The 27,344-nt window shown below is 55.0% G+C and overlaps 2 protein-coding genes across 5 annotated transcripts; both read right to left on the bottom strand.

Moving 5' to 3' along the window:
- Positions 1 to 577: 577 nt before the first annotated feature.
- On the bottom strand, positions 578 to 18,364 carry SEPTIN3 (septin 3). 3 transcript variants are annotated; one of them, XM_052790536.1, is made up of 10 exons: positions 17,896 to 18,364; positions 10,875 to 11,066; positions 10,494 to 10,622; positions 9,114 to 9,195; positions 8,598 to 8,735; positions 8,117 to 8,234; positions 7,576 to 7,671; positions 5,434 to 5,533; positions 4,904 to 4,955; positions 578 to 3,670 (listed from the first exon to the last, which is right to left on the bottom strand). In XM_052790536.1, exons 1-10 carry the CDS (start codon positions 18,233 to 18,235, stop codon positions 3,535 to 3,537), a joined length of 1,383 nt encoding a protein of 460 aa, XP_052646496.1. In that variant the 5' UTR covers positions 18,236 to 18,364; the 3' UTR covers positions 578 to 3,534. The 3 variants fall into 3 exon arrangements, with proteins under 3 accessions (XP_052646496.1, XP_052646494.1, XP_052646495.1); XM_052790534.1 differs by having other exon boundaries at positions 5,434 to 5,530; positions 17,896 to 18,352; XM_052790535.1 differs by lacking the exon at positions 17,896 to 18,364 and adding an exon at positions 16,306 to 16,677.
- Positions 18,365 to 19,577: 1,213 nt separating this feature from the next.
- Positions 19,578 to 26,736, bottom strand: SMIM45 (small integral membrane protein 45). 2 transcript variants are annotated; one of them, XM_052790543.1, is made up of 4 exons: positions 26,119 to 26,736; positions 23,135 to 23,210; positions 22,315 to 22,561; positions 19,578 to 22,213 (listed from the first exon to the last, which is right to left on the bottom strand). In XM_052790543.1, exon 3 carries the CDS (start codon positions 22,557 to 22,559, stop codon positions 22,353 to 22,355), a length of 207 nt encoding a protein of 68 aa, XP_052646503.1. In that variant the 5' UTR covers positions 22,560 to 22,561; positions 23,135 to 23,210; positions 26,119 to 26,736; the 3' UTR covers positions 19,578 to 22,213; positions 22,315 to 22,352. The 2 variants fall into 2 exon arrangements, with proteins under 2 accessions (XP_052646503.1, XP_052646502.1); XM_052790542.1 differs by having other exon boundaries at positions 19,578 to 22,561; positions 26,119 to 26,733.
- Between the last annotated feature and the right edge of the window lie 608 nt (positions 26,737 to 27,344).

Raw genomic sequence — 27,344 nt, 5'->3', positions numbered from 1 at the left:
GGCGGGGAAGGTGCTGGCAGTGTGACCGAGGCAGCCTTTCCCCCGAGACGCCTGCTTATGAACCGCAGTGAACCGTAATAAACGCGTCCTCACAACTAACCACAAACACTGGTGCCTACACGTAGCGCTGCTTGCTCTTCTTGCTCTCTTTGCTCACGGCGTAACCGCGCCTGCCGCGATGTTTGCTACAGTCTTAGCCTAAATGGAATTTGTCCAGCGTAAAAAAAGACCTTTGGGATTTACCGTGCATTGCAAAATTTTTCTGGTGAATGGCTTACGTTGGGAAGAGTTTGTGAGTCTCTGAATACACTGAGTGGGTACCTCCTGTGTAAAATTAGACTCTACCCCCTTACGATATCATTCAAGTGATGTCTTGGGGGGGAACATCTGACTTGCCGTGGTCATCCTGGGACTCAGCTGGTGGCACATGAGAGCTAGGATCCATTCAGGCTTTTCCCAGCTTATCCATTGGCAGGCTTTTTCCCAAGAGTATCTCCCGCTGTCGCACAACACGGGAAATTTTTTATATTTGCCATTTGTAGATTTTCTGGTAGATGATAGGCAGATACCGGTAGGATATTTTCATGAGCAGATGGCAGTGAGGAATACCTGAGCTTGCTGTTCTCAGGGAGCTTTTACGGATCCTTTAGAAGTGGTCCATGATCCAACAGGAAATTACAGAGCAGAGCTTAAAAGCCACCTTACTACAAACAAAAACTACTAAACCTATGGGGCAAAACACACAGCCTCATCCTTGCAATCCACATTACAGGCAAAGTAAAATCCCTCTTCTGTTGCGTGGGGTCTGCTTTGCCTTCATTAAGCAGGGCAGTGTTGGCTCTCTGCCATAACCCTTACTTGGGCCCAAAAGTTGTAGAAGTGACCGTACCGTAGCCCAGGGTGACACAGCCCAGTGGCAAGAGAGTTCCTCTAGAGCAGTCGCATGGCCACCAAAGAGCTGTGTGAGAAAGCAAGTGCGGGGAACACCTCTGCACGCCCCCACTAAAGATGACGGAGTGTGGCTTCATGCTTCAGTGCAGTGAAGAGGAGGAGCCCTGGGGGAGTCTTTCCTAATCCACTGGGTTTAAAACATTATGTAGAGGCAGGAGCAGCTGCAGCAGAGTAGGCTGAGAAGATGCTTCTGGCAGCCAGTGATGCTGGGGACACCTCCACGCCTGGCCGGCTGGTGGAGACAAGCTGGGAGGAGGCTTTGACCCCGCGTTGGGCTGTGGACAGCCAGTGTGGGTGGCAGGATGGGAGCACCATAGCAGGATGGTTTCTGCAGGGTCCGTGGTATGGCTGCTGGCACCGATGACGAGGCTTTTGTTCTGGGAGGGGCGGAGGAGGCCTGGTGCAGGTGGGAGGGCAGGTGCAAGGCTGTGCGCACACACTGCATACAGGAACACCGGGAGCCGTGAACATGGGTGGTGAAAGGACTGTGAAGGGCCGGTATGGCACTCACATCCTAGCGGTGCTGAGAATGGCTGATTCATATGGGCAGGTGAGAGCGAGAGTGAAGAGACCTTTGCTTTGCAGTGACAGCACCAGAGAAAGCCACAGGATGGACATACACTCTTAGACAGTTTTGCGAAGGGTTGGAGCACTCTCTTCCCAACCCTGTCCCCTGTACAGCTCTGTCAACCAACCTCAGGCTTGGCTTGAGTCCTCCTCTGCTGTTCCCTTGCTGGGACCTCTTCCTCCCTCCCGTGCCAGCCTTTCCAACCCCCATCCCAAACCCACTGCACTTCCCCTCACTCGCAGCACTACTGTCCTGTGCTGTGGCGTTTTGCACATGCGTTTTAAGTGCAACTGGCTATTCTCCTGGAGGTGACAGCCCCTGCCAACTGTGTGACATGCTAGGGCACAGGCAGAGACTGCCAAACTCAGGACATTTGTGATTTTCTCCCCTCCTCCCTTCTGCCCAGCCAACCCCGATGCTTTTCACCTGGCTCAGGGACATCCAGAAAAGAGCTGACACTGGCTAGACAGGAGCATATATAGTCTTCGGTAAAGCTGTGCCTCTTTCTGCTCCTGGGTCTTTACCTTCACTGGCCATCCCCTCCAGGGGAAGGTAAAATGACAGCTTCTCAACAGGACACAAAAGCACATTGATGAGGTGTGAGAGCGAGGGAGAGGGAGAGGGAGGAAACAGCCTGGAGAAGAGGAAGATTCAAGTACTTGGAGAAATGGAGAGACAGAAAGGGTCAAGAGCAGAGAAACTGATATGAAGGAAGGAAGCAAGCAAGCAAGCAAGCAAGCAAGCTGTGGAGGGCTAAAAGGGAATGAGGGCAAAAGCACAGGAGAGGAAGACATGGAAGCTGGGAGGGCAGTAGGATGGTGGAGGAGCAGCACAAGCTGAGACTGCCAGAGTAGCAAATGCAGCCATGTCAGTGATGAGGAGGTATCTCGTGTGTTCCCACCACCAGCGGAGACCCAGGGAGACACCCTGGCCCCGTGCTTCTCAATCTACAGCTCTTTGCACTCCTCCAAGATCCTGAAGGCCCTGTGCCAAGCAGGGCTGTCCCTGGGGGAGCTCCTGGCAGGGAACCCCCGTGGCACCGTCTTCCCTGCACTCCCACAGCAGAGGGGCCATGCTGTGGGGGAAGGGTTCAGCCGGGACCTGCCCAGTGCTGGTGGAGAGAGACCGCTGCAATGGGGGATGAGGTGGGGTCACCTCAGGACAGCTTGGTCTGATCTGCACAGGATCAAAAGCCTGTGACACAAGCATGGCTTTTGATCTTAGCGCTGGGCAAGGCAAATGCACCCTCTGCAGCAGGAACACGTTCTTTTCCTCTGGGTTTTGCTTCTTTTGGAAAATATGGCTATTTTCTCCAAGTACTTTGATGCTTCTCAAATAGATGCTACAGCCCAAGAACTAATTCTGTCTCCTCGCACTGGTCACTTCCACTGAACCACAAAACATGTCAGTCTGTCACTTCTCCCATCTATCTACTTCCAAGCTGCCATTTCCCCTGGGGAAGCCACAGCAAGAAATGGGGATAAAATGCTGGGCCACCATGCTCTCAGACCAACCAGCTGCCTTCCCACCCACCGAGGACCCAAAAGAAATCTCTGCTGCCATCACTTGAAGACACTGCGTGCACTGACTCCACCATCTCTCCTGGAGTCTCTTCTTGCCATGTCTCCAAGTGATAAAAACAGGACCACAGCATGCCCCACACCTCCCACTTCTGAAGCCCTCCTGCCCCCAGAAATCCCTCCCCCCCATCCCTATTTCCCCCAGGCAACACACACAGCTGAGACACAGAAACAAGAGAAAGGAAGGTGACAGTCCGCTGTGCAAAAAACAAACAGAGAATGAAGACATTCTAGGAAGGACAGGGGAGATGCCTTTGGTCCCTCTCCGGCACAAAGGCAGGCACACTCATACACACAGGCACTCACGCTCGCATCCTCTCACGCACAGGGAGGATGCACCACATGCTTCAGAGACAGGCCCATGGTGGAGTCAAGGGTAGCAGGGATGGGTTGTCATATCCAGAGACACTGGGTGACAGTGGGGGGGTGGGTCATTCACAGGTTACTTTCGTGGTTTTCCTCTGTCTCGACAGTCATGGGAGGCAGCCCTCCGTTGTCATTCAGTCGCTTGGCCCTGTAGGTCTCATAGTGGATGTTGTGGGTCACTTCTTTTAGGTCCTGAAGGTGGGTCCTGCAGGGGGCAAAGTGAAGATGGGGTTGGAAAGAGGATACGATAACCAATATCAGCACAGTCAGTATTAATCTTCTAATGATCGTCTTATTCCCTGAGATAAATGGAAGATTTCTTCAGTCAGTCTGGCTAATGAACATACCCCTCTTTCTGCACGGATGGCATGGGTGCTATCATACGCAATGGAGAGCTGGAGCATCAGCATTCAAGAACACATATGCAGGATGCAGGATATGGGCTGAAATCCCTGGCTGTGCTTGCTGGTGTCCTGCCCTTCTCACACCTGTGCCAGTGGGGCAGCTCCTGGCCGTCCTGGTCTGTCAGAGCAGACATGGGCTTATCTCATCTGAAGCGGTGGTGAGACAAGGAAGCACCAGGAGGGTGTATCAGGTCCACTGCAGACCATAACCTGCAGAACACTGCTGTGAGCATTGTCACTAACCTCCATAGAAAGCCTGTGGGCTTGGATTGCTATATGCTTTGTGATGATGACTTGATTAGGATGTTTTTACTGGAAGACTTAAGGAAGGCACGTCTGCTGCAGAAGGTATTGCAGAACAAAAAGAGGGCAGTAGGGTGATGTCAAAGCATTGTACCTGGCCAAGTGTATCAACATCATCATACCCACAGGTGGAATGAGCCACAGGGCTCTGGCTTTGAAGTGTTTCCCTTATTTTCTTATTTTTGGTGGTTTTTTAAAACCTTATTGTATTAATAGGGAACAGAGGTGACCCTGGATCTACACTCTTCTACAGAATTTGGGGCAGATATCGCTTGTGCTGAGACAACTTCATGAAACAGAGCAGAAATAAGACAGGACAATGAAAGCTGAATGAAATATGGAGCTTTTCACTTCCAGGTCGTATGTTCCAGCACATCTGGAACCTGGTAGGACACATGCTCTAGGATGTGGTAGTGGCCTCTTTCTCATTGACTCCAGCCCAGACCTGTTGTCAGCCACAAATAGAAGTTGTTGCAACCTAATATCCTTAATGGGATATAAGGGGAGTGGTAGTACATGAAAACTAGCACCTACTTGACGTGGTGGTCATGTCACTAAGAGAGGCACTAGAGTATCTACCACTTAACTCAATCCAACCCTAGCCCCCATAAGCTTTCACTGCCAGATATGTACTTTAATTCTCCTTTCCATTGAGGCTATTTCACTATAAGAGGGTCTCAGGAAGACTCCCTGCTCCTCAAGAGCAGACTGGTGTGTGACCATGGCCTTACCTGATGACAAAATCTCGAAGTAGGGCAAATTCACAGTGAGTGAGGTTTTCCACTGAAAAGAAAGCAAGCAATTGTTACATTTGATTTTTTCAACAACCTCTTTGTGGTTACAGAGCATGGGAAGGTCATTCCCATGGGGCAGGTTCCAGGTGGGCAGAGCCTGTGTACTTCAGAAAGGACAGACAGTTGTCTGAATGCCACACTGTCAGGCATTGAGGAGACATGCTAATTGGTGCTGAGCAGTCACATGTGAATTTTCATTTGAAAACCAACGCAACCTCAGGAGCTCAGCTTCACACACCATGGTGTTCAGAGTGGCTCCAGCTTCTGCCAGTTGGCGGTAGTGGTGCCGCCTTGGCCATGGCAGTTCCTTCCCAGCAGAGTGATTTGAGAATCCTCCTCTTGCTTGGTTTAAAAAGTTTATTGCAAAAGGGCTGGGAAGGTAGCCATGGGACATGTTATCTGGACCCTCGTCTATTACTGGGGGCTGCAGAGATACTTTCATCTCCCAGAAGCAAGTTTTTTTTTACCTTCAATGATTCCCCAAGGTGTTTTCCTGCCCAGGACTCTTTTGCCATTCACTTGGTACTCCTTGTCGCTGCCCACTACTGCGAAGGGCATGCTTTCCTGCTGGGGAGAGACATGTGGAGAGACCTATTGAACCCATTCCAGACAGCAGCACCATCACTGTTCCCCATCCACCTTTCCTCCTCTCAGCTCACCAAATACAAGGCCTTCTCCAAGGGAAGAGGTTCTCCAGAGCAACATTTCACTGGATCTCCTCTTCACCCATCAATGTTATCCCTAGCATTTTGGGCCCTTGCTTTACAGGTGTCCTTGCACCCGCCGAGCTTAGTGGGTAGCTTGCAGCAGCGCCAAGGGCTCTGGAGCAGGGGGCAGAGCTTTTCTGCACCCATCTCCAGTGTTTCTGAAGAGAGGGATGACTGGAGAAGAAGCACCTTGGTGTAACCACGAGAGGGTCTGCGGTAAGTATTTCTCACCAAGTTTGTAGTTCGAAGGAGAGGACTCAAAATAATTCTCCCTAACAAAACATAGGAACATTCAACAAGTTTAATGGCTGAAATGGTTGTACTGAGGAAGGCCAGAAATGGGGTAGGGGTGCAGCTTTCCTGGGAAGTGAGACAGTAAGCGAGACTATTGGGGACCCAGATATCTCTAAGCACAGGGAGAAACCATCCATTTCCAGAGCACAGGGTGCAGGAGACCCTGCTATCCATAAGGTTGTGCAAATGTTCCTAGATTTACTCTGCTTTATAGGTGGCCCTGGGCCTGGGAGGGGACTGCAATTACCACAGGAATGAGGTTAAAAAGCAGTTTATTTCTTATGTGTGAGACTATCCAAACCTAGGGCAATGATGCTGAAGTGCAGAACAAAATGTGGTGCCCTCCTCAAAACCAGTAACACTTTGGAGAAGAAGCAAAACCCATCTAGTCTTCTCCAGAATGTGTGAGGTATTGCCACATGGGAAATGATTAATTAAGATGGGGAAAGTGGGAACTTCTGTTGGGGCTGTGACAGCTGGGGGAGTTGAAAGGGCAGGTGTCAGGCTGCAATGCAAGACTTGTGGAGTTTCCTGAGGACTGCCATGGAGGCCAATCTATTGATGGCCTAGCCACAAAAATGATGAGTGGGATAATTAAATGCACTAGCATCACAAGGCCAAGAGGTGGTGTCACTACAAAGGCAGACTGGGTTTTTATCCAGGAAGATGCAAGTCTGAGGCACAAAGAGCAGCATTTAGGGAATAACATCAAGAATTTCTGCTACGACTTCAGAGCTCATGAACAAGCAGCGACTGAAGGAGTGGAGGGACCCCACGTGCTAGTCAGTCACAAGATGACCATGAGCCACCAGTGTGATGTAATTGTTTAAAAAGTACATGTGGTCCATGGGCTTAGCAGTTCAGATCTCAGAAGAGACAGGGGAGCATGGGGTACCAGCACCAGTGCTAGAAAATCAAATCAAACCAGAGCAGGCACAGAAAAAAGTGACTAGGAGCATGGACTACTGAGGAATGGGAAGCTCATCCAAAGGAGTCTGCCTCCTTTAGCTGACCAGAAGGTTGGCAAAGGATAACATTGTTCTCTATAAATGCCTTGAGTGGTGGAGGGGACCACTAGGTAGGAGAACTGCTTGAGTCAGTGTTGGCACAAGAACACAAATATAACCCTGGGTACAACCTGGCCATGAACAAACACAGGCTGGAAATTGGGATTGGGTTTCTAACGCTCTGAGGAAGGAAGGATGGGACAAGCCTTCTCACAGGGGATGGGGGAGCAAAGAACAGGACTGCTTTTCAGGTCAAGTTTGGTCAGCAGGTGAGAGGGCTCATTGGGCAGTTGTTTGGGACAGAGGCTGGACATCAGCCACACACCAGGCCCCCTTGGTTCTTAATGGAGGCCAAACGGAACATTCAGCAAGAGGAGGTGAAACATAGTCCTTCCTCACTCAGCCTTCATAGCACCCTGTAGTAATGACCAGGACAAATTAAGCTGGGAAGGAGGAATGACCATCCCTTACTCCATTGCATCTTTCATTCAGGGATCATGAAGCACTTAAAACCTTCTAGTGACACATGTCTGTTTTACACTCATTAAATATGACCAGCCCTCATCCCTCCTTCCCCCTCCCACAATAAAATGTTTCCTACCCTGATTTTGTCATTCTCTGTTTTATCCTCCAAGTCCTCATCGAATTCTTTCTGTGGGTAAAACTCGATCCCATTTACTTCTAGCTCTTTGCGCACCTGGGCAGAGAGACATTTTGGAGCACAAAGCAACACAAACCTGAAGGGCAGACAGGTAGGATGGCTGGCCAAACACATCTGGGACAGCCTTCCAGCGGGCAGGGGCTGGAGGGATTATCCCCAGGGAAGTGTGCAGCAAAGTGAGGACACACAGCAGCTATGATGAGTCTTTTTTCCCCAACCCCAGTTACTTGTCTGGCCCTGCAGTTCCTGTGATAGAGCATATCACGAGATGTCACAGGGATACATGCGTTTCTTTCCCCTCTAACAGATGCCCTCAGAGCCATAAACAACTGCATCTTCAGGACTTACCCACCAACCCAGCGCTGGACTCTGTGCATGCCCTGGGGACTGTGCTGCAATCCCAGGAAGAAGGATACTGCTCATTTCTCCCACCTCCAAGCTGGGTCAGGGAAGGATCCCACGCAAGAGAGGAGATACTTACTCTTTGTTTGAATTCGGTCTTCTCCTCCAAGGTCATGGTGTCAGCCTTGGCAATAACCGGGATGATGTTCACTACCTTGCTGAGGTGTTTCATGAACTCCAGGTCCAAAGGCCGCAGGCTGCAGCCCGAGAGGGAACAACATGGAAGGGGTCACTTTACCCGCCTCGCCTTTCATCCTAGTGACTCTCCCAGCATCAGGGCATCAATGAAACCTCCCTTGTACATACCCTGCTTGCTGCCACCATGCTCTCATCTCCTTCTTCCCATCCATCCTGCCCTCTCCCAAAACCCACAGTGGCGATTCTCCTGCCTGTGTTATCCTAGACCCTTTCAAGCCCCGCAGCACCCGAAGTTAAGCTAAACAGTGGCCTGCCCCGCAGGCAGGACCCCTGGGTCTGTGGCTGAGATGGAGCAGTGCAGGATATGTATCTGGCAGAGAGGCACCAAGGGCTTGAGGAAGGACGAGGGACTGTGTACGTACGAGTGGCCCGTGGGGGAGATGAAGTAGAGGCAGCAGTGCACTCGCGTGTCTGGAATTCGTTTCTTCCTTGCAATATTCACCTCCTCTTTCAAAAATTTTTCATATTGCTCATTGATGTATTTCTCAATAGGCTCCCAGCTGTTAAGGTGGGAGAGAGAGAGATGAACAGAGAGGTACAAATCTCCTCATGTTCCTGCCTACAGTGTTCCCGGCTCTGACAGCAGCAAAGCAGGCTCAGGCATAAAAAAACTCCACCACAAGCATCTCACCATCAGCAGAGATGTTCAAGAGTTTCTGTAACTGGGCACAGAAATAGGCACTCGCTCTGTAATGTGTGCATACCTCTGAGCATGCACACAGACCCATGGTGTTCACAATTCCATGTCCCCATCACCGGTCCCCTGAGTGCAATAGGATCCCAGATGCTTTCCAGGCCAAGCAGATGAGAGTCACTCCATATACAATCTTAACTCCAGCCCTTTCTGGGACACAAGGCCTTGACCATGTAAAACTCACCAGTTCTCATTGTTGATCTGGTCCCCAAATCCCGGTGTGTCAATCACTGTCAGCTTCATTTTGACACCACCTTCTTCAATGACTGAGGAAGAAAGTGCAAACAATCATACACCTCCCTGGGGACCTGCCCTATCATGAAACATGTCTCTGTGCCCTACAAGGGAACAAAAGCACTTTGCCCTCATCCCTGCCCAGCAAGCATGGCCAGGCCAGGCTGGGTCATACCTCAACAGTCGTGACCCCTACTTGCATATCTGACCCCAATTTTTGGTAACCTCTGCACTAAAATCACCTTAAACCACTCTGACAGAGGAAAAAGGATTTGTGCTCAGTCTGTGGCCCAAAAGGTAGTACCTACCTTACACGTCTTGTCCTCCCCTCCAATGCATCTGTCCTGGTTTTGGCTGGGATAATTTTCTTTCTAGTAGCTGGTATAGTGTTATGTCTTGGATTCAGTATGAGAAGAATGTTGATAACGCATTGATGTTTTCAGTTGTCACTAAGTAGTGTTTATACTAAGTCAAGGATTTTTCAGCTTCTCAAGCCCAGCCAGCAAGAAGGCTGGAGGGGCACAAGAAGTTGGGAGGGGACACAGCCAGGACAGCTGACCCCAACTGGCCAAAGGGATGTTCCATACCATGTGACGTCATGCCTAGTATATAAACTGGGGAGAGTTGGCCTGGGCAGGGGGTGGATCACTGCTCAGGAACTAACTAAGCATTGGTTGGCGAGTGGTGAGCAACTGCACTGTGCATCACCTGTTTTGTATATTTCAATTCTTTTATCATTATCATTATCATTATCATTATTATTTTCTTCCTTTCTGTCCTATTAAACTGTTTCACTTTTTTTCCTGATTGTCTCCACCATCCCACTGGGTGGGGGGGAAGTGAGCGAGCGGCTGTGTGGTGCTTAGTTGCTGGCTGGGCTTACATCACGACAGCATCAACCTGAATCTGAGATGATGCTCATTACTCTGCAGCACTGTAGAAGCTGTGCTGATGCTTTGCCATGAGGAGATGTGCTCTACCAGGCTTGGATGGGACCCACCAATGCAATTTGTATAGATTATTAAGTGTCTGCAGGTGGGAACGACTTACAGCAAGGCTTCATCCACACATGCAGACTAATGTCTTGGCAGAAGAAATATCTATAACTCTTTTTCTACCCCTCACTTTTGGCTGTGGCATCAGTGGCATTGCTGTTTAAGAAAAGCCTTGGCTGGGTCTGAGGCCAGCTGAAACTGGCACTTGTCCTTTAGCTTCCCATGGAGAAAGGGCTGCCTAATACCAAAGAACTGTTGGCCTAGACTACTGGGGTCTTCTGCAAGACTGTGCTGAAGCATCAGTATTGCCTCCACCCCAGCAGCCTGGCTCTTACCATGCCCGATGGCTTTGATCTCCACTGTCTTGGGGATCTTCTCCTCCCGGTTCCAGCCTGAAGATTTGCGGCTCACCTGGGATTTGAAGAGAGTGTTCACCAGCGTTGACTTTCCCAGTCCACTCTGACCTGAGGATTGCAAAGAGGAAGCTCATGGCATCTGCCACAGCCCAGCGATGATGACAGCAGGCCCAGGGGATGGAGCCAGGCTGGCAGGGGAAGGGGCTGTAGGTGTCTCCTTGCCTTGTGCAGGCTCTTCTTTCCCCCAGAGCAAGCACTGTCCGCTCCCTCATGCCCTCCCTGCGGGGCTCGCTCTCCCACCTGGCCTCATAGGGCAGTCCCTGGCCATGGTTCCCAGTACCTCAGCTGGTCCCTGCCTACCTACAACCATGATGTTGAAGTCAAAACCTGTCTTCATGGTTTTCTTGCGCATCTGCTCAATGATGGTGTCAATACCGATGTAGCCCAGCAAGTTGGCGTTAATGCCCATGGGTTTCATCGGCACGACTGGTTTTTGTCGCGGCTCTGGGACCAGCTCAGACATGGCTGCTTCGTTTTTGCTGTCCACTGGCCCTGCGTGGGGAGAAAGATTGAAAAATCATCATCGAGCTGTAACAAGGACCTCTCTTCTGACCTGTCAGAGGGACTAAAGGCAACTTTGAGCATCCATTTCAAGGGCTACTGAGGATGACTGAATGGCAAGATTTTAGCAGTAAGGCTCTTCATGGAGGAACATCTACTTGAGTTTCCAGCATACTCTTCTATGTATCACTCCAGATGAGGATGCGCAGAAGTGGGGTTCACTGAGCATGCAGTGTATTGACGACTACCTTCAAACAGCAGGAGCAGACCCAGTGAAGCTGGCTGGGCTCCTAATAGGGTGCCCAAAGCTCTGTGTGTGTCTCCTTGGTTTTGCCTCCCAGTTCTCACCAGGATCACCAGTGTTCTGCCCCTCCAAGTTTAGCATGAAATTTGCGATGGAACACATTGCAAAAATTATCATGTGTCAAGTCCCAGCATTGAAACAGAGTTTGGGATTTACTGTGAGGACTTGCAAGCTTGGCCCTTGCCAGGGGCGGCTGCGTTACTGGCCATGCTGTGCAAGGTGAGTTTCTCAGTGGTGGAAGTGCAAAGCATGGCCAAAACCTCTGCACTTGCCTCCTGCCTGTAGATCGATGGTTTTTGTCATGCTCAAGAAACCAATCATCGAGATCAATAAACTAATCATCTGCATGTTTCCCTCCTCACCTCCCCCTCTTCACTTCTTCCATGTAAAACAAACGGGCAAAAAGAAAGGCCCTGCAGGCTTTCTGGCCTCCCTGACTCTTTTTTGGGTGATGGCACGCATTGCTTGGGGCAGGCCCATCCATTTATCTCTGTCTCTTGTCTCATTAGTGAGCAGCTCCCACCCCCTGGGAGGAAGCTGGAGGTTGGGAGAGGACAGGGCACAGGCGAAAAGCTGTAATTGCTGGGGAAGGGAGGCGTGAGGGATGAGTCTAGAAAGGAAGATGAAAGGGATGGGAATCAATACCTTTCATATACAAACCAGCTGCAAGCTAGAGCCTCTCCCACTCTAATTACTTGACTTCCCCATGCTTTGTCTCATTAGATGGTTATTTTTCCAGGACAGGGGCATCATGTTCTTGCTTGGTAAGCACTCCACTTGTTTTGGATGCCACTTCAGTTCAAGCATCTCACACTAAATTACCCCTTTCCATCATTTTGGCAGAGTTTTTCACTCCTCTCAGCAGAACCTGCTGGCTGCAGAGGAGGACGTGAGCGGCGAGGCAGGCGACTGCCATTTGGTGGGTGACACATGCCTCTTGGAGATGAAGACGACTCAGAGGTTACCAGGCTGGCGACACTGATAACACCAGTCCGGGGTCCCCATGACAGCTCAGCCAGGCCAGGCAGAGACCGGGGTTGGGGAGAGGTCAGAGAGATTTTGTTCAAGAACAGGCTTAGGCTGCAACAGGCTGCGTGGCTGGCTGGTGACCCTTCCTAACATTCTCACATCAAAGCTCCTGTGCAGACACAATGGCTGCTCTACACAGTGAAGATTTTACATTTTATATAAGCTTTAATATCCCACCATCATGTGCTGAGGCCAGACCTTGCGGAAGGGCCAGCCTTGGCAGGGAGAAGGGTGCCCCCACCCAGCTCCTTTTACACCATGTGGGAAGTCTTTTATGTTAAACTGGGAGAAGGAATCTTCCCTCTGTGTGAGAGGATGGTAGCACAGCCACCTGTGCACAGCACTGTGGGTAATGTCTGAAGGTTCTCATACCACCTCCATTCCACCTTGCCTGCAGGGGAGAGGTCTGCTGGAGGATGCCCCCCCACACACACTCTTCCCCACTGAGCGGGGGCACTCTGAGCTATCATCATCCTCTCCTGAAGCAGCGAGCAGCACCCTGGGGGGACCAGAGCACAAGATGGACCATTGGCTTGAGCCAGGCTGGCAATCTGGAACACCTCGTGCTGCCGGGCAGCTGCTGGAACAGGCAGCCTGCCGAGTCGAGTGCTTCTCAGCTGCAATCCACTCTTACACCCGTCACAGCTAGTCTGTGCCTTTGCTGCTGACAAAGCATCCCCTGGGGCTCCTGTTGTCTTCTTCCAGCTTTCTCAAAGCTGCTGCCAGCCAGGAAAGCCCATCTCCATGGCACAGCATGGAGGGCCAAGCCAGCCAGCTCTCCTGCACCCTGCCCTTCGCTCGTCCTCTCCCGGGCTGCCCCATGCCACCTGTACCATAGTCACAAGGCTCTGCCGTGCCCCTCATCCTGCTGCAGCATCCACCAGTGCGCAGCCCACGCAGCCCTGCTGGGGTCCCACCTACCCCGGAGAGAGGGAGAAGAGAGAGGGAGACAGGGAATGACAAGGGGACATGGGGCAGGGGGCTGTGGCCCCAGTGAGGCACTTGACAGCTGCAGTAATGGGGGCAAATGAGCCCCGGAGGTGGACAGGGAACAGGTCGAGGTGGGAAGAAAGCCCAGCTGAGCAGCTGCATGGGGTGTGGGTGCAGGACCTGGGCCGTGCGGGCTGCAACCGCTTTGCTGCTCGGGCAGTAGCTTGTCCTCAGGGACTCTGTTGCCCTCTCCTTTATTCCTTCAGCTCCTTGTTCTTACACAGGGAGGAGGAAGGAGGGAAGTTGCTGGCAGCCAACCCCAAGGCTCACTAAAAGGTTCATAAGTCATCCCTCAATCTCGCCAAGGGACACTTTGCTCAGAGCCGGCAGATGTTGCTAACTCTGCTGTGGACATCGCAATATGTGGCCATCCCTTTGCAGGCTTTGCTGCTGGAGCCAGGAGCTTGCAGTGGCTGGAGCAGGTATTTCAGAGTCAGGCTCCTGAGCACATGAGACCAGGAGAAAAGATCTCCGGAAATGTCCTTAAATATTTCCTGGATTTTATACCAGTGACGTCGCCCTGGGCGTTTTGGTTTTGGACATTCAAGGTCTCGGGGTAGATAACCTCCCTTTCTGCTCTTGGTCACTTGCCTTCCTCTCTGTGTGGGGTTCCTTCCCATACAGCCTCAGGAAGGGAAGCCCCCATTTTGCAAAGAGGTACCCAAGGGCTCAGCTTTCTGCACACGATTTTCCACTTCTTGACTCCCGCAGAGGAATCCAAAGAGCCAACTGAGGAACAGCGTGCCAGGGAAGTCAGGGTGTGCAAAACTGGGGCCAGAGCTATGAGAGGCACCTTGAGACATGAAACGTGTCTACCTGGTCTCCTGGGAATGGCTCTGTTTTACGTGCAGTAATGCTAATGCTGCAGCGCTCTGACTGACTGGTCGAAGGGTAGCATTATGCATCCTAGGCACATCCCGTAGCCCCTCCAGCTGTCTGTCCCCTGTAATGAATACAGGATAGGGCGCTACAGCCAGCACAGCTGATAATGAATAGGGGGTTAGCAAAGGTTAACCACTTACATCCACCGTTTGCACTGCCACCCTTTTCCCTGCTGCTTTGTTCTGTGTGCTAAGCGAAGCTCATTTAAGAGGGCAGTTGCTGGTGATACCTCTGCTGCCCAGTTCCCAGTGGGAAGTGGCCCAGGCTGGGCTGCTGGAGGATACTCTCTGGATGCTCCACTCAGCTCCGGAGCAGGGAGAGGTGCAGCATCTGGGGCCAGGGCAGGCAGGGCCAGAAGGGCAACGGGTACCTGGAGAAGTCCCAGTGGTCCCAGCTAGCTCCTGCTTCTGACACCCACCAATCCACCCCCAGACCTCTCCCTGGAAGGCCGGCGCATGTCTGCCTGCCTCTGATGTTTGCAGCAGCTACCTGGGGACAGAGGTGGCCCTGCAGGTCCCTTAGGGGCTCAGGTAGCGGGGACTGACATCTACTCTGTCCCCATAACCCAGATACAGTCGCATCCCCTCCCCCTGCCTTCCCGTCCTTTGTCTGAGTGGCAGGAGGGAGGGAGGGCTGCAAACAGACACTCACCACAACCCAGCTTCCAGCAAGGAAAGGCTATTTAACCCCCACGTAACACATGGATGGCCTCGCTGCGGCTCTCCTCCTGTGAGGCACAAGGCCGTCCATCCTGCTCCGTCTGGAGGCAGCGATCCACACACGCATCTCACCCCAGCCCCTTCCACCCATGGTCCCACTCCCTGCAGACATGGAACAGGGAGGGGGGACAGGTTTGGAGCCTGACCGTGGCTGGCAGAAGTGGGCTCTCGGCAGGTGCTGCCAGGTTCCTAGGAAGGAAAGCAAGCAGCTGCTTCAGTAGCACAGCCTCCCTGGGGCTTGCAGGCATTAGGATCTGCTCCTTGCTTCACATCTGCAGAGGTGCTGGACTGAGCATCTCTCCACTGGAAGAATCCCTTTCCCCCCTCAGTTTCCATGATGACCCCAGGGCATTTTTTCCAGCTGTGCCAGGCAAAGGCAGAGCCCTGCCGGATGTACCGCCTGACCTCAGGGTGCAGAACAGAGCCATCCTTCTTATCAGATCTTTTTGCCTTGCCTGAGGATCACCAGGCATTTTGAGTGAGGCAGGGAAACTCATCCCAGCCCTTTGGGCTGCCGCAGCCTTCCCGGCAGCAACCTTCCTTCCCCTCTGTGCTCTGCAGACGGCTTGGGCAGGAGCCCGGCTCTGCCGGGGCCGCAGTGAAATCTAGGGCAGCGTGTGCCGAAGCCTCTCTGGAGATGCAGGAGCTGAAGGTGAAGGGGTTGAGCACATCCCCAGCCCAGTCCAGCCGCCACAGGGTTAGATGCTCGCCTCAACCCTCAGCCCTGGCCGTACCCTCGGTGCCACTCCCCGGCTGTGCAGCCCTCGCCCTATTCCACGGCTGGCCGCCTGGGCGGCACGGCTGTATCACAAGGCGAGAGGATGCTGAGCAGCCCTGGAGCAGGGTACCCATGCCACTGCAGCTGCCTGTCCCCCTGCCTGTCTGCCCGCCTGCCGGCTCCTGCGCAGATGCCCAGGGAGCGGCACAGGACGTCCCCGCTGCCCCCGCAGCCACTGCCTGTCACTGGCAAGGGACAAGCCAGTCGCCGAGCAGCTTGGGGGCTTTCCCCAGCCGTGGACCAGCTGGGATTATCTTTCTTTCAGAGCAGTCCCTGGCGCCAGCTACTCCCCATCAGCACCGCAACCAGCCCCGCTCCTTCTCCTTCATGCCTGACTGCTGCCACCGAAGGAAAAAAAAAAGAGGGAAGACAAAGCCAGGACCAATTTCCCCCACTGTCCTTCGGGGTTATTCCTCCCCCGTGGCCAGAGCTGGGCAGCGTGGGGGCACGGCGGATGGTGCCCGCACAAAAAGCCCCAGCGGCGTCCCTCCGGCATCGCCCAGCCCTGCCAAGCCCAGAGCATCCTACCTTTGAACATGAAGCTTCCTTTGCCTCTGAATCCTCTCCCAAGGGGGTGGGTCTCCCCCCACTTTTCTAGGCTGACGCTGGCACAGCACGGTGGGCTACGAGGCTCCGCTTTTACCTCTCTCTTTCTTCCCTGTGTCCTCTTCTCCCCCCCTCTCCTTCCCCTCCTTCTCCAGTGGCTGTTTCAGCAGAGCGGGGATGCTGGTGCTGCTCCTGCTGCCATCGTCATGTGACCTGAATATTAAACATCGCCGCAAAATCTCCCCCCGCGCACCCTCCCCCGGCTCCATCCCGGGCCCCCGCCAGCCTGGGGGGCCACAGCCACGGGGATGGAGGGGCTGCCGCCGATGGGCCCCCCACTTCCCGAAGGGGCCCCCCTTGCACACCCACGCCACACAGGCCGTTTCTTGCCCCTTTCCCTCCCAATTCCCCAGCGTTTTCAGCACCTATGCGTGTTTAGGGAGGGGAATATTTAACCCTTCGCAGCTTTGCTCCGGCGGGGCTGAGAAAGGGTGCTTTTTCCCCCTAGGTATTTATTGGGCTCGGGGGATTGCAAGGCCTCCTTCTGCTTTCCCAGAGGGAGGAAATTGGGAACGTTTTGGCTCATCAAAAGCAATCTGCCCTTCAGCTCCGCTTGCGGAGGCGTGAGAAACCTTTTTTCCTCCAGCACCGCGATTCCTGGCTGTCAGCCCCTGGTGCAGAGGCAGCGCGAGCGCTGTCCCTTGTGTGTATGTGTGTGTACACACACGTGTGCACGTGCATGTGTGTGCATGCGTGCGGGGAGCAGGGAGAGGTGCTGCCTGTGGGCCATGTTGGCGTACGCAGGTCACATCCCCGAGTACCCCGGCGGGCGTATGTGCCTGGCGGTGCCCACCTGCACGTGTCTGGTGGACGTGCCCGCGCCTGGAGAGCCGTGCGGATGCCCGGGGCTGCTGGGGCCTTTGGAGGCGGACGCCCCTTCCTCCCTCTGCACTCCCTTCTCCTGCGTTTGCAAGCCCTGTGCCCCCGTGCTGGAGCACGAACATCTGGGACTGCTCTGGCCCTCCGCTCAGTGGGACGACGGGAGCACCCTTTCGGGGATGTCCCCATGTGCCCCTCTGCCACGCAGCAGCCCCCTGGGTGGGGGCCGGGCTGCGGGACACCTGGCAGACTCGGCAAGGGTTTTGGGCACCTCTTTTTGCAGCGCCCGGGGGCAAAAAGGAAACTGCACCCGTGCTGGGTTACAGGAGCATTTGGAAATCCCCGTCGGCAGATACCCAGGCTGGGCTGAGCGGTGGATGGGCTGGTTGCCAACGGACAGACGGGCAGCCCGGCGCCTGCAGCATCTCCTGACACGGTGCCCGCAGCCGCCCGCTTCCCCGACGGGTGCCAGGCTCACCGCCGCACGGGGTCACCTCCCGCCTGCCTCCGCCCACCCACACTCCCGGTGTGGGCGAAGGGGAAATCGCTCCCCGGGGAGGAAGCACCTGTCCTCCCCCCACGTCACCCCACAGCTCCCATGGGCCCTGCCCCATGCCGAGCCCCGTGGCACTGCCGAGGGACCCCTCGGTGCCTCCCCCCCCTGCCCACCCCAGTCCAGCAGCGGAGACCCACCGGAGCGTGGCAGGGTGCAGGGCACCCCTATCTTCGCCAGCGGGGAGACCTCGGCCCCACCAGGGCCACCGCGTCGCTGGGGCCCCTCGGCGACCATCAGCCGGGGGCGAGGGGGGACGGGGGTGACAGGAGCCGGACCCCACAGCCGCTCCCAGGGGGGCCCCCCTCCGCCCCCGCCAGCCCGCCGCAGGGTGACCGAGAGGCAGCTCCGCTTTGTGGGGGCGGCGGGGGTGCCGAGGGGGCCATCTCGCCGTGGCGGGGGGCCTGGGATGCGGCTGGGGCCGGTGGGGCCGCCTGGGGCGGGCAGGCGGCTGCGGTGAGGGGCGACGTCCTCCTCCATGGCGGGCGGCTGGAAGCAGAGGTGCGAGGGCGGGAGGCAGGCAGTGCCGGCGCAGTCCGGGGGGGCCCAGGCCTTCCCCGCCGCCAGGGCCACAGCGTCCCGGGGCGCAGCGGTCCCCGGAGCCGCCGTCGTCCGCAGGCATGAGCCCCCACTGGCAGCCCTGCCGGGCCGGCCAGCCTGCCTCCGGCCGGGGACAATGGGGCGCTTGTGGCCTGCCCGGCACGCTCCCACGCCTGGTGCCGTGGCCGTTCCTGCCCCCAGTGCCTTCCTGGCCTCCGCCACCGGCAGCCCCGCGCCACCAGCAGCCCCGCGCGGCGGCCCCCTGGCCCACTCCCATGGAGGAGCGGTGCAGACCCACCAGGTCAGGCCTGTGCCGCCTGCTCCTAAGGACAACGGGTGTGATTTAAAAAAAAAAAAAAAAAATTAAAATTGCTAAATTTTTGAAATGTTTTCCCTTCCTCTCTTCTTTTTTTTTTCCTCAAATGGCAGATTCCAGTTTAACGATTTATGCCCCACTGAAGAAGGTCAGTGTTCACTTGTCAGGTGTTCATTTGGGTTGATGCTTCTTTCCCTTATTCTGATTTTCTTTTGCTTCTTCATTACTCTGATTGTTTCTTGCCAACTTTGGGGCATTTTGGGCATCAAGAGGGCATCCCTTACAGGGAATCAGCTTGCCACCTACACCTTCCTTGCTATAAAAGAGCCTTTGAAGGGCAATGTAATAACCAAGGAAGAAAGGAGAAAGGTGTTTTGGTGGGGTGGGATGAGAATACGTGTGGTTTGGTGGGCAAACGGGAACAAAGAGAAGGGGACGCAGGCAGCCATAGCACCCACAGCATGGCAGGGGCGATGCTCGCCTGCCTTCGGGTGGCCAGGGCTGAGGAGCAGAAGGGGAACCACTGTCCCGTGACCCATAGTGAGCCATGGGGAGTGCTGGGGGAAGGCAAGGCTCAGGGCAGTGTAACTTCTCTGCTGCTTTAAAGGCAGAGAGAGAGAAGGTGGAAAAGACCAACCTGATGCTGTGCAGTATTTCCAGCACTAAGTATCTTCTCTGATGCTTTACGTGGTTTAATTCAGTATCTGTGACTATTTCCCTCTCCCCTGAGGTCTCTCTGGCTGCACAGATCCCACAGGGGAGAAACAACCTCAGTTTTCAGGCAGCTTTTGCCTTTGGCTTAATTACTGCCAGATAGCCTCGCAGCGTAGCCGGCACAGAAACCAGGCGGATGAAGACCTAGCCTGCTGTAAAGGAAGCCTCACTGCAGACTGGTCCTTGCTGCCTGCCCAGAGCTGGAGGGAGGCAGCTCCCAGGGAGAACAACAGGAAAATAAAGCATCGGCCATGCTGTTCGTCACACAGTTTTATTCCACTGGGGAGGGCTTTGACACCGTTGGCAATAAAGTCCTTCATACCCGTGGAAAATACCTGGCTTAATACTGATTGCGTCAGGACTAAACAGTCTGAAACCTAAGCCGGAGGAGATGAATAACTAGTTCCTCTCTAGTCCAGCCCTGACCTGTTTGTCGTCTTCCTTTTGCTCGGTTTCTGCGGCGAGTCATGGGCAGAGCGGAGGTGAAAACAGGCAGGAGAGCGTGCAGAGGAGGACACAGAGGGGATGGGGGACCCCCATGGGGAGCTCCATCGCACCACAGATGCCAGCTGGCCGAGAGCGGTGGTGGCAGACCCAGCCTTTCGTTTTTACCAGGCTGGTGGTTTTCCCTCTTCTCTTTTGACTCAGCAGCCGAAAGTGGGTTTGGAGGAGGTGCGATTGCAGAGCAGCCTGTGCTGGTGCAGGCTGCGGAGAGCAGGCTCCCCTTCCCATGGGGACGGTTTAACCTGTCCCTGACTGCTGCAAGACCCTCAGCTCCAGTACAGAGCTACCCCATGGCTCAGCTGCGGTCTGTTTGCAGTGCAGTCCCAGCTACGAGGGAGTTGAGGTGAGGAAGCAGGTTTCCAAGCTGGCGCTTGAAGATATGGCTGTGTTGTGCCAGAGGGCAGACGACGTAAGCCATGCAGCTGAGGGTGGCATGTCAGACCATGCAGCCCAGCCCCAAGGCATTTCCCTTTTGCAGCCCCAAGTCACCAAGGCACAAAAATATGTGGGATTTACCTGTCTCAGGCTGCAGCTGCGCTTTGAGCCTTTGCTTGCCAGGGTGAGCGTAACTTTGGGCACAGGAATAATCCCACTCACTGCATTTCCCTGCGGAGCGAGACTCCCCAGTTAGGGTACTTGCATCATGATTTCTGTTTTTTAGCTGAATGGAAGGACTCTCAACTTGTTCTCTGGCTGAAACAGAGCCAAAAAGCTCCTGCCAGTGTGCCTGGTTTTGGTGTAGAAGATAATGGTGATACGATTGCAATCCAGTGGATGGAATGTCCCAGAAAGACGCAGGATGTCCTGACCTAGTCCTTCCTCAGCCAAAACCCATAGAGCTAAAAGTTAACTTTCACCTGCAGAGAATTACCAATGGAGCATTGCTCACTCAAACCAGCCCAGTGCACTCTCCTCCTTTCTTCGGGAATGGAGGAGAAAACTTCTGCTGACAGGTTCACAGGAGAGGCTGAGTGACACGAGCCCATCCGGGATCTGTGGCAGATTTGGGCAGCTGGCCCAAGGGACTCCTGCTGCCCAAAGGAGCCATCAGGGACTACAGCACAAAGCTGGCACCTTGGGAGCATGCTGGGGATGCGGGTCGCCCCGATATTGGCAGGTCCATGTGACGGCATGGGATGTGCAGACATGTGGACATGGGGTGGTGGCACCAGCTGACACCCCTGGGACATGCAGGAGTGGGGCACACAGGACCCCGCTGTGTCCAGCGCACTCACAAGTAGCACCGCTGCACCTACGGCATCCGAAGAGTGGGTGTTGGGGTGGGAGGAGAGGTGAGGAGAGGCTCTTGACACAACCTCCCGCCACAGGTTCAGAGCTCTCCCAAATCTCCCTGTACACAGTGAGCATTGCACTGGGCTGGCAGGGAAGGAGAAGATGTGAACATCCCTCTTAGCCCCAGCATCACACCTTCACACAGCACTTTGGTAGCCGATCAGCCCCAGGGCAGCGCAAAAAGCGCAGGTAGTCTATGAACATGGGATTTTGTACCAGACCCACATTATACAGTCCAGAAAGCAGAGGTGGTGCAACGGGCCCATTTCGCCAACAGGCTTAGTGTCCCTTCTCAGAGACATGCAGGGAAAGGGGGTCGAGGGATGCTTCACAGCTTTCGTTGGGATGACAGTTAAGGAAGAGCCCATCCACGCCATAGGACTCTGGAGTGCAGAGGACCGAACAAGTGCAAGTTACCTCCCAGACTATCTGATCTCACTCCGCGGCAGAGGAGCAGAAGGTCAGGCAGATTGGGAGAGGCTTATGTGCTAAGTGTGGCAGCACCCCTTCATGGAGGGCTGCAGAATATTCTCAGCTTGACATGGGACTTGGACAAACTTCTTTAGTAAAGATCTGTAATTTGAATGTAGTGCATCTGGAATGGATGGATGGGTGGATGGATGTTCTCCATCTCCCAAACAGACACAGAGAAGCGGTGCACCTTTAGCAGGGATAAAGGCATTCAGTCTCTGGGGCTCGCTGAGCCCTTGGCCCCTCTGCACAGAGCTTCAGCAAGCTTACCATCCCAGCACCAAGGGTGAAGAGCTTAGCTGAAGCAACGATCTGGGTTGAAATCCCATTTATTTCCCCCAAAATACCCACTGGACTTAAACAGGCTGGGTTAGATTTAACCCAGTGAATAGGAGTAAAAGGCTCTGTATCCCTTTGCAAGCCTAGTACCCCTGCAGAGACCTTTCCTGCTGAAGGTCATGTCAAGATGCCAGGCAGCTCAAACTCAAGTGATTAACAAGGGACCTTTCATTTGAGTGATTCATCAGTGTCGGCCATGGGGAAGAGCAGAAGTCCTTGGCTGGGTGAAGGGCTGTGAGCACGTGGGAAGCCCTGAGCCTGCAGTGCCACACAAACCTTGCCTAAGAAGCAAAGGGTCGGAAAGGTGAGTATGAGACCTAGATCAGCAAAGCGCAAAGTGACGATCAGCCCTGCTTATGCAGGGCAGGACTGTCATCCCTACCGAGAGGAGAGGCTGTTCTGGACTTGATGGGCAGCGTGTCAGACCTCGGGCACCCCGAAGGCCAGGTTGTCCCGAATCATCAGTGTCTTCCGAAGGTCTCGTTCCATGATCGGCCTCTGTGTTCGCCACTTATGGGCTTCCTGGAGTCCTGGCTCAAAGTAGTAAATGCAAGCTCCAAAGCCCACCAGGATGAGAATGGAGATCATCAGATACACTGGCACAAACCAATCCAAGAAGTGTGGCATGGCTGCCAGAGAAAAGGGGAGAAAGCTTGTACAGTAGGACAACCCAAAAAACACCTCCACTGAGCTTCAGCACAAGACATCTGCCTCATCAGCAGTGCCCAGCCTCCCTGCACCCCTCCTCACAGCCTCGCCCCACCCTGGCTCGTCCTCGGTTGCACACCAAGGTTGCACACCAAAGGCACGTCAGCCTTCGGGAGAGGGCAATCCCTTGGGCTCGTCGCTGGGACACCCCGCACTGAGCGGCAGTCCTGCTCCCTCCCCACCGAGGAGGGGGACCCCGCACGCCCCCAGCCCTGCTGCCAGCCATTAAAGGTAGGCAGTGGGTAAATACAGCTGCTTCTTATCTCCTGCTTGGGGAAAAACCTGCTGCCCCTTCCCCTGATGCTCCACAACCCCTTTGAATTCCCAGTCTGAGCTGGTCTGGCTCTGGGCTGAGCTCTCCCTTGCTGCACCCCTGTTTAGTGTCCTGCTTTGCCGGGGCTCAGGAACCTTGTGGAGCTCGGTTGAGCACTGGTCTCTGAGCAGAGCCTCAGTCCATCCCCTGCATCAGCCCCTGGGCAGCGGGAGCCACTTACCGGGAGCAGCAGATCTGCCTTCCCAGGATCCCCTCGCCACTCGGGCGCGTGGTGCCGAGTCCAGAGCAGTGCCGCCCTGGGGAACACAAAACAACGTGCCACACGATGGCTGTCGACCCAGCGCCAAAAATGAGCGAGCAGGAAGGAGCCAACATCGCCCTGCCTGGCCGTCACGGCTGAAGCTTTCTGGAGGGGCGGACAGACGGGGTCCGAGCCCCACAAGCTGCTGGTGCCCTGGCCCACTCCCTCCCCACCATTATGGCCCTGCTGATGCTGTGCTCAGGGCATACACCCTGACTCAGGGCCATTTAAAAGCTGTAATGGTGCCATGTTTGTGCCCGTCACTTATCCCCATCCTTTGGGAGGGAGGGAGCAACCCACATTGCAATCCGCAGCAGTGCCCAGCTTACCTGACTCCCAGCTGCCTGCTCTTACCGAAATACTCGCCAGGATGTGGGTCATGCAGGGCCAGAAAAGGGGATCGGGAAGCATCCCCCAACAAAAAGCACAGCTACGGCCTCCCCCGGGCACCAGGACTGCTGGGTTCTGCACAGTGAGCTTGTCACAGGCTTCAGTGGATTAAACCGGGGACCCTCAGGCTTGGGAAAGCACAACAGCACCAGGCTCAGGCACAAAAAGCAGTCCTGAAGGGAGGCTTTCCAAAACCCTCACCCCTCGGTGGGGCTGATGAAATGCCCTGTGACTTCACTGGGGACAGAGTTAGGGCAGAGCTGCACCCGCGTTGAGCTCTTGCTTTTCCAGACACCTGAAAGCTGCCACCTGCGACCATCCCCCAAGTCACCCCTCTGCCAATAACCACGGGTCCCCCCACCTCCCTTGTGCTGGGCCATTAAGGGGAGGCTGGGGCGAGCTCTGACCATCTCCATCCTCTTCCCTGCTCCTGGCCTGTAAGGCTGCTGCCCTTTCCCACACCGGAGGCTGGGCTTTTTGGACGTTTTTTTAACACCACAGCCATCAGTTGATTCCAAGGTGCCCAGCAGCATTTATCTGCTGGACACCTCTTGCGGCAGGAGAGCCCGTCCCTGCCTGCTCGCCCTGAGACTGGCAGCAGGAAGCATGAGGTTCATCTCTACCCTCTGAATAACACCTTTTTTGTCACAGGGTTAGATCTGAAATGAGCTGCACTTCTTGTTAATGTAAGCAAGAAACTGCCAGCATCAGAGAAAACACCTGATTTCCTCCCACTTATTGGCATGGATGTTGATATTTATCTGTTGTTCTTGCATGGCAGGGGAGACCTCAGTGGATTTTGCCTCTTCCTACCATGCTCTTTGGCTTTCAGCAATCCTTGTTTTTGCTACCCATGGTGCTGCCCCTACCATTGCCAAGTCCAGGAGGACTTTTTCTGTCTCCCTCTCAATGATTTGCACCTTTCTTTTACGAGGCCCCTGCTCCACCTGATTGAGAGCCACAGGACTGGGCAGCTCAGCATCGGCAGCCATTTGGCTGGGACCAAAGGGTCAGCCTGGGTGCTGCTCCTGCCTCTTCACGGCTGCCTCTGCCTTCCTCAGGCGAGTAACTTGGGAGGAAACCCCCCACCCCAGCCGGCAATAATGTTGCAGAAGTGTTGTGGGGAGCAGGGATCCCGCTGTGGGCTTTCCCTCCCTCAACCGGTCCTGAGGGACCGCAGAAAGAATTAGGCATGAACCCCCCTCCCCGCCAGCAGTCAGGTCTGAGGTCCAGGTTTGGCCAGAGGCCCCTCAGTGCAGTTTTCCTACGTGCTCTGCAAAAGTAGCTCCTGTGCACCCCCAGCTGCTGCCACAGCCAGGCTGGGGGACCAAGGCTGCTGCAAACCCCTTCTTCCAGAGGTGCCCCAGCAGCTGATAACAGTCCTCGGCTGGCGACAGCAACGAGCAGGGTTAGGGAGCCTGGGAAGGTGACTCCGGCTTGGACCCCCGGGGCGACGGGAGGAAAGCCAGCAACCTCATTTCCTTCCCTGATCATCTGCTTTCCAAACCTAGGAGTGAAGCTGCCGTCCAAAAAGCACCGCAATAAAAAGCAGCCCTGCAGACTTCCCCATTTATCCTTCCTCCATGACTAGCAGAGCCAGCATTTCCCAGCTCCTCGCCAGCAACCTATTCTTCAGTCTACTTGCTATGCAGCCCTCACCTCATGCCGCATCCCCCCACCGCTCACCCGTCCCTGCCTCCCAACGAAGGGTCTTTGCCGTGGCCAAGCCGAGCACTGGGCGAGGTGTCAGAGCCCCCCCCACCTCTGCAGGGCCGGCCAGGCAAAGCACTTGCTCTCGTCAGGTGGGTGAGCAGATTTTGGCTGCAAATGCCGAGAAGAGGGAGTTTCATTCAAAGATGTCAGCTTTCCAGAGCAGCTCTGCAGATATTAAATGTGCCTTAACCCTTGCTGGACCGGTTGATCTCAGCACCCCGTTTTGCAGTGGGACATCCGTGTCCCCCCAAAGACACGAAAGAGTCCCTGGTCTTTCAGCTGAGACAGCATCTCATAGAGGTAAGCTGACTGACCCTTTATAAACCCATGCCACATGTGTCACTCCAGCCGCTCTCCTTCAGTGTCACCCCTGGATCCCCTGTGCCACCTCTGGCTGCCCCCCGAGGTGCCGTGGGTACACTTGTGACGGGCGCCCTGGGGCACGCTGCAAGAGACAGGGCAGAAACTGCTCAGGGGAGGCCAGGAGCAGGGAGGGGGGGTTTGCAGGAGACAGGGACAGGCAGCGGTGACCGGGCAGGGGGTGAGCAAGGCAGAAGTGGTGCCCGTGCAGAGAGCCAGGACACAGGTGACTCTGGGGACAAAACCCTCCCGTGTGCATGGTCGGGAACGCAAACCACGTTGCAGCGTTACCAGCCACGGGCTCACCCTGACCACAGAAGATCCCCCCAGGACTGCGCACCCTGGGGCGGCTTCCAGCTTGCGGCAAGGAGCTGCCGATGGCTGGGGACCCAGACACGACCCTGCTCCCATGCATTGCATCCCTGCAACATGCCACCTACCTCCTTCCGCGGGCGCGGGGCGACGAGATGAGGCTGCTGCCTCCAGCATCTGCCAGGGCCTGGCTGGGATGAGTCAGGCTCCTTTCCCAGCCAGGCAGTGCCAGGGAGAACGGACCCCGCTCCGGGAGAGCAGGGCGACAGTGAGAGGTGACAGGCGCAGGGTGGGAGGGAGGGATGGCGGGAGCAGCCGCGGCTGGCAGGAGCGTGCAGGGATGACACGCAGCCAGCAGCGCGGCCTCATTTCCCACCGGGGCTCCTGGGGCCTTCCCCCATCGCCTGCCAGCAGCGTCAGCCCCCCTCCAGCCTCCCCAGGGCACCCCAGCACCGGGGTCCCCCCCGAAGGAGGGACCGTCCGCAATCAATTGCATCCCCGCGCAGGGGGGGCATTTTAGCAGCAGTCGTTATGGCAACGGGCCTCCCGAGCTCACCCGCACATGGTACCCGGGCGAGAGCCACGGGAAAGGCGGCCGAGGGATGCTCTCCCTCCTCCCGCATCACCCGCAGCCCAGGCTGCAGCGCCGGAGGACCTGCTCTGTGCCGGGCCGAGAAGGAAGGGTGGGGCTGGGGAGGAGGAGAAATGCTGGGGGAGACGAGTGTGAACTCGGGCTGATGGAGATTTATGGGATTTTAAGGCTCCACAGATTCACCGGTGGACCCACCCCAGACTCTGGGGGCTGGTGGCTTGCTGGCCATGGGATGGAGGCAGAGAGAAGGAGGGGTGGAAGGGGAAGGGAGATTAGTACTCCCTTTAGGGGTTTTATGCAAAAATAAAATAACCAACGCTTTGACCAAAAGTATCTTCCAGCAGAAAACAGAAAAACATTGCTGTCTGAAGTAATATTCTTGCTTTCAGTGAAATACCTTGTTTCCTGAATCCATACCTGGCTCTGTCATTGCTGCTGCTGACAGAAGAGGTTTTGTTAAAACATTTTCAGCTTTTCAGCAGCACAGAAATAGGAACAACCAAACCGGTTTGGTTTTTTGGTTGGGTCTTTTTTGTACACAGGGAAATTTTCACCGTGACCCAGAAGTCGTTTAACACAAAAATGTTTTAACAAAATCAATCAAACAACTGGCTCCAGCCCCAAGAGCTGCCTGTTGTCCTGCCTGCGCTCTCCAGTCCTGCCCGCTTAGTGTCTGACACCTACAGCCCTGCAGGTGCACCGCAGGGGGTGGTTTTAAAGGCTTGCAAGGCTAATAATATCCACCAAACTGTCTGAGCCCCA

This window comes from Harpia harpyja, chromosome 6 (genome assembly GCF_026419915.1).
Source record: "Harpia harpyja isolate bHarHar1 chromosome 6, bHarHar1 primary haplotype, whole genome shotgun sequence".
Taxonomy (NCBI): domain Eukaryota; kingdom Metazoa; phylum Chordata; class Aves; order Accipitriformes; family Accipitridae; genus Harpia; species Harpia harpyja.
This window is presented reverse-complemented; position numbering and strand designations above follow the sequence as displayed.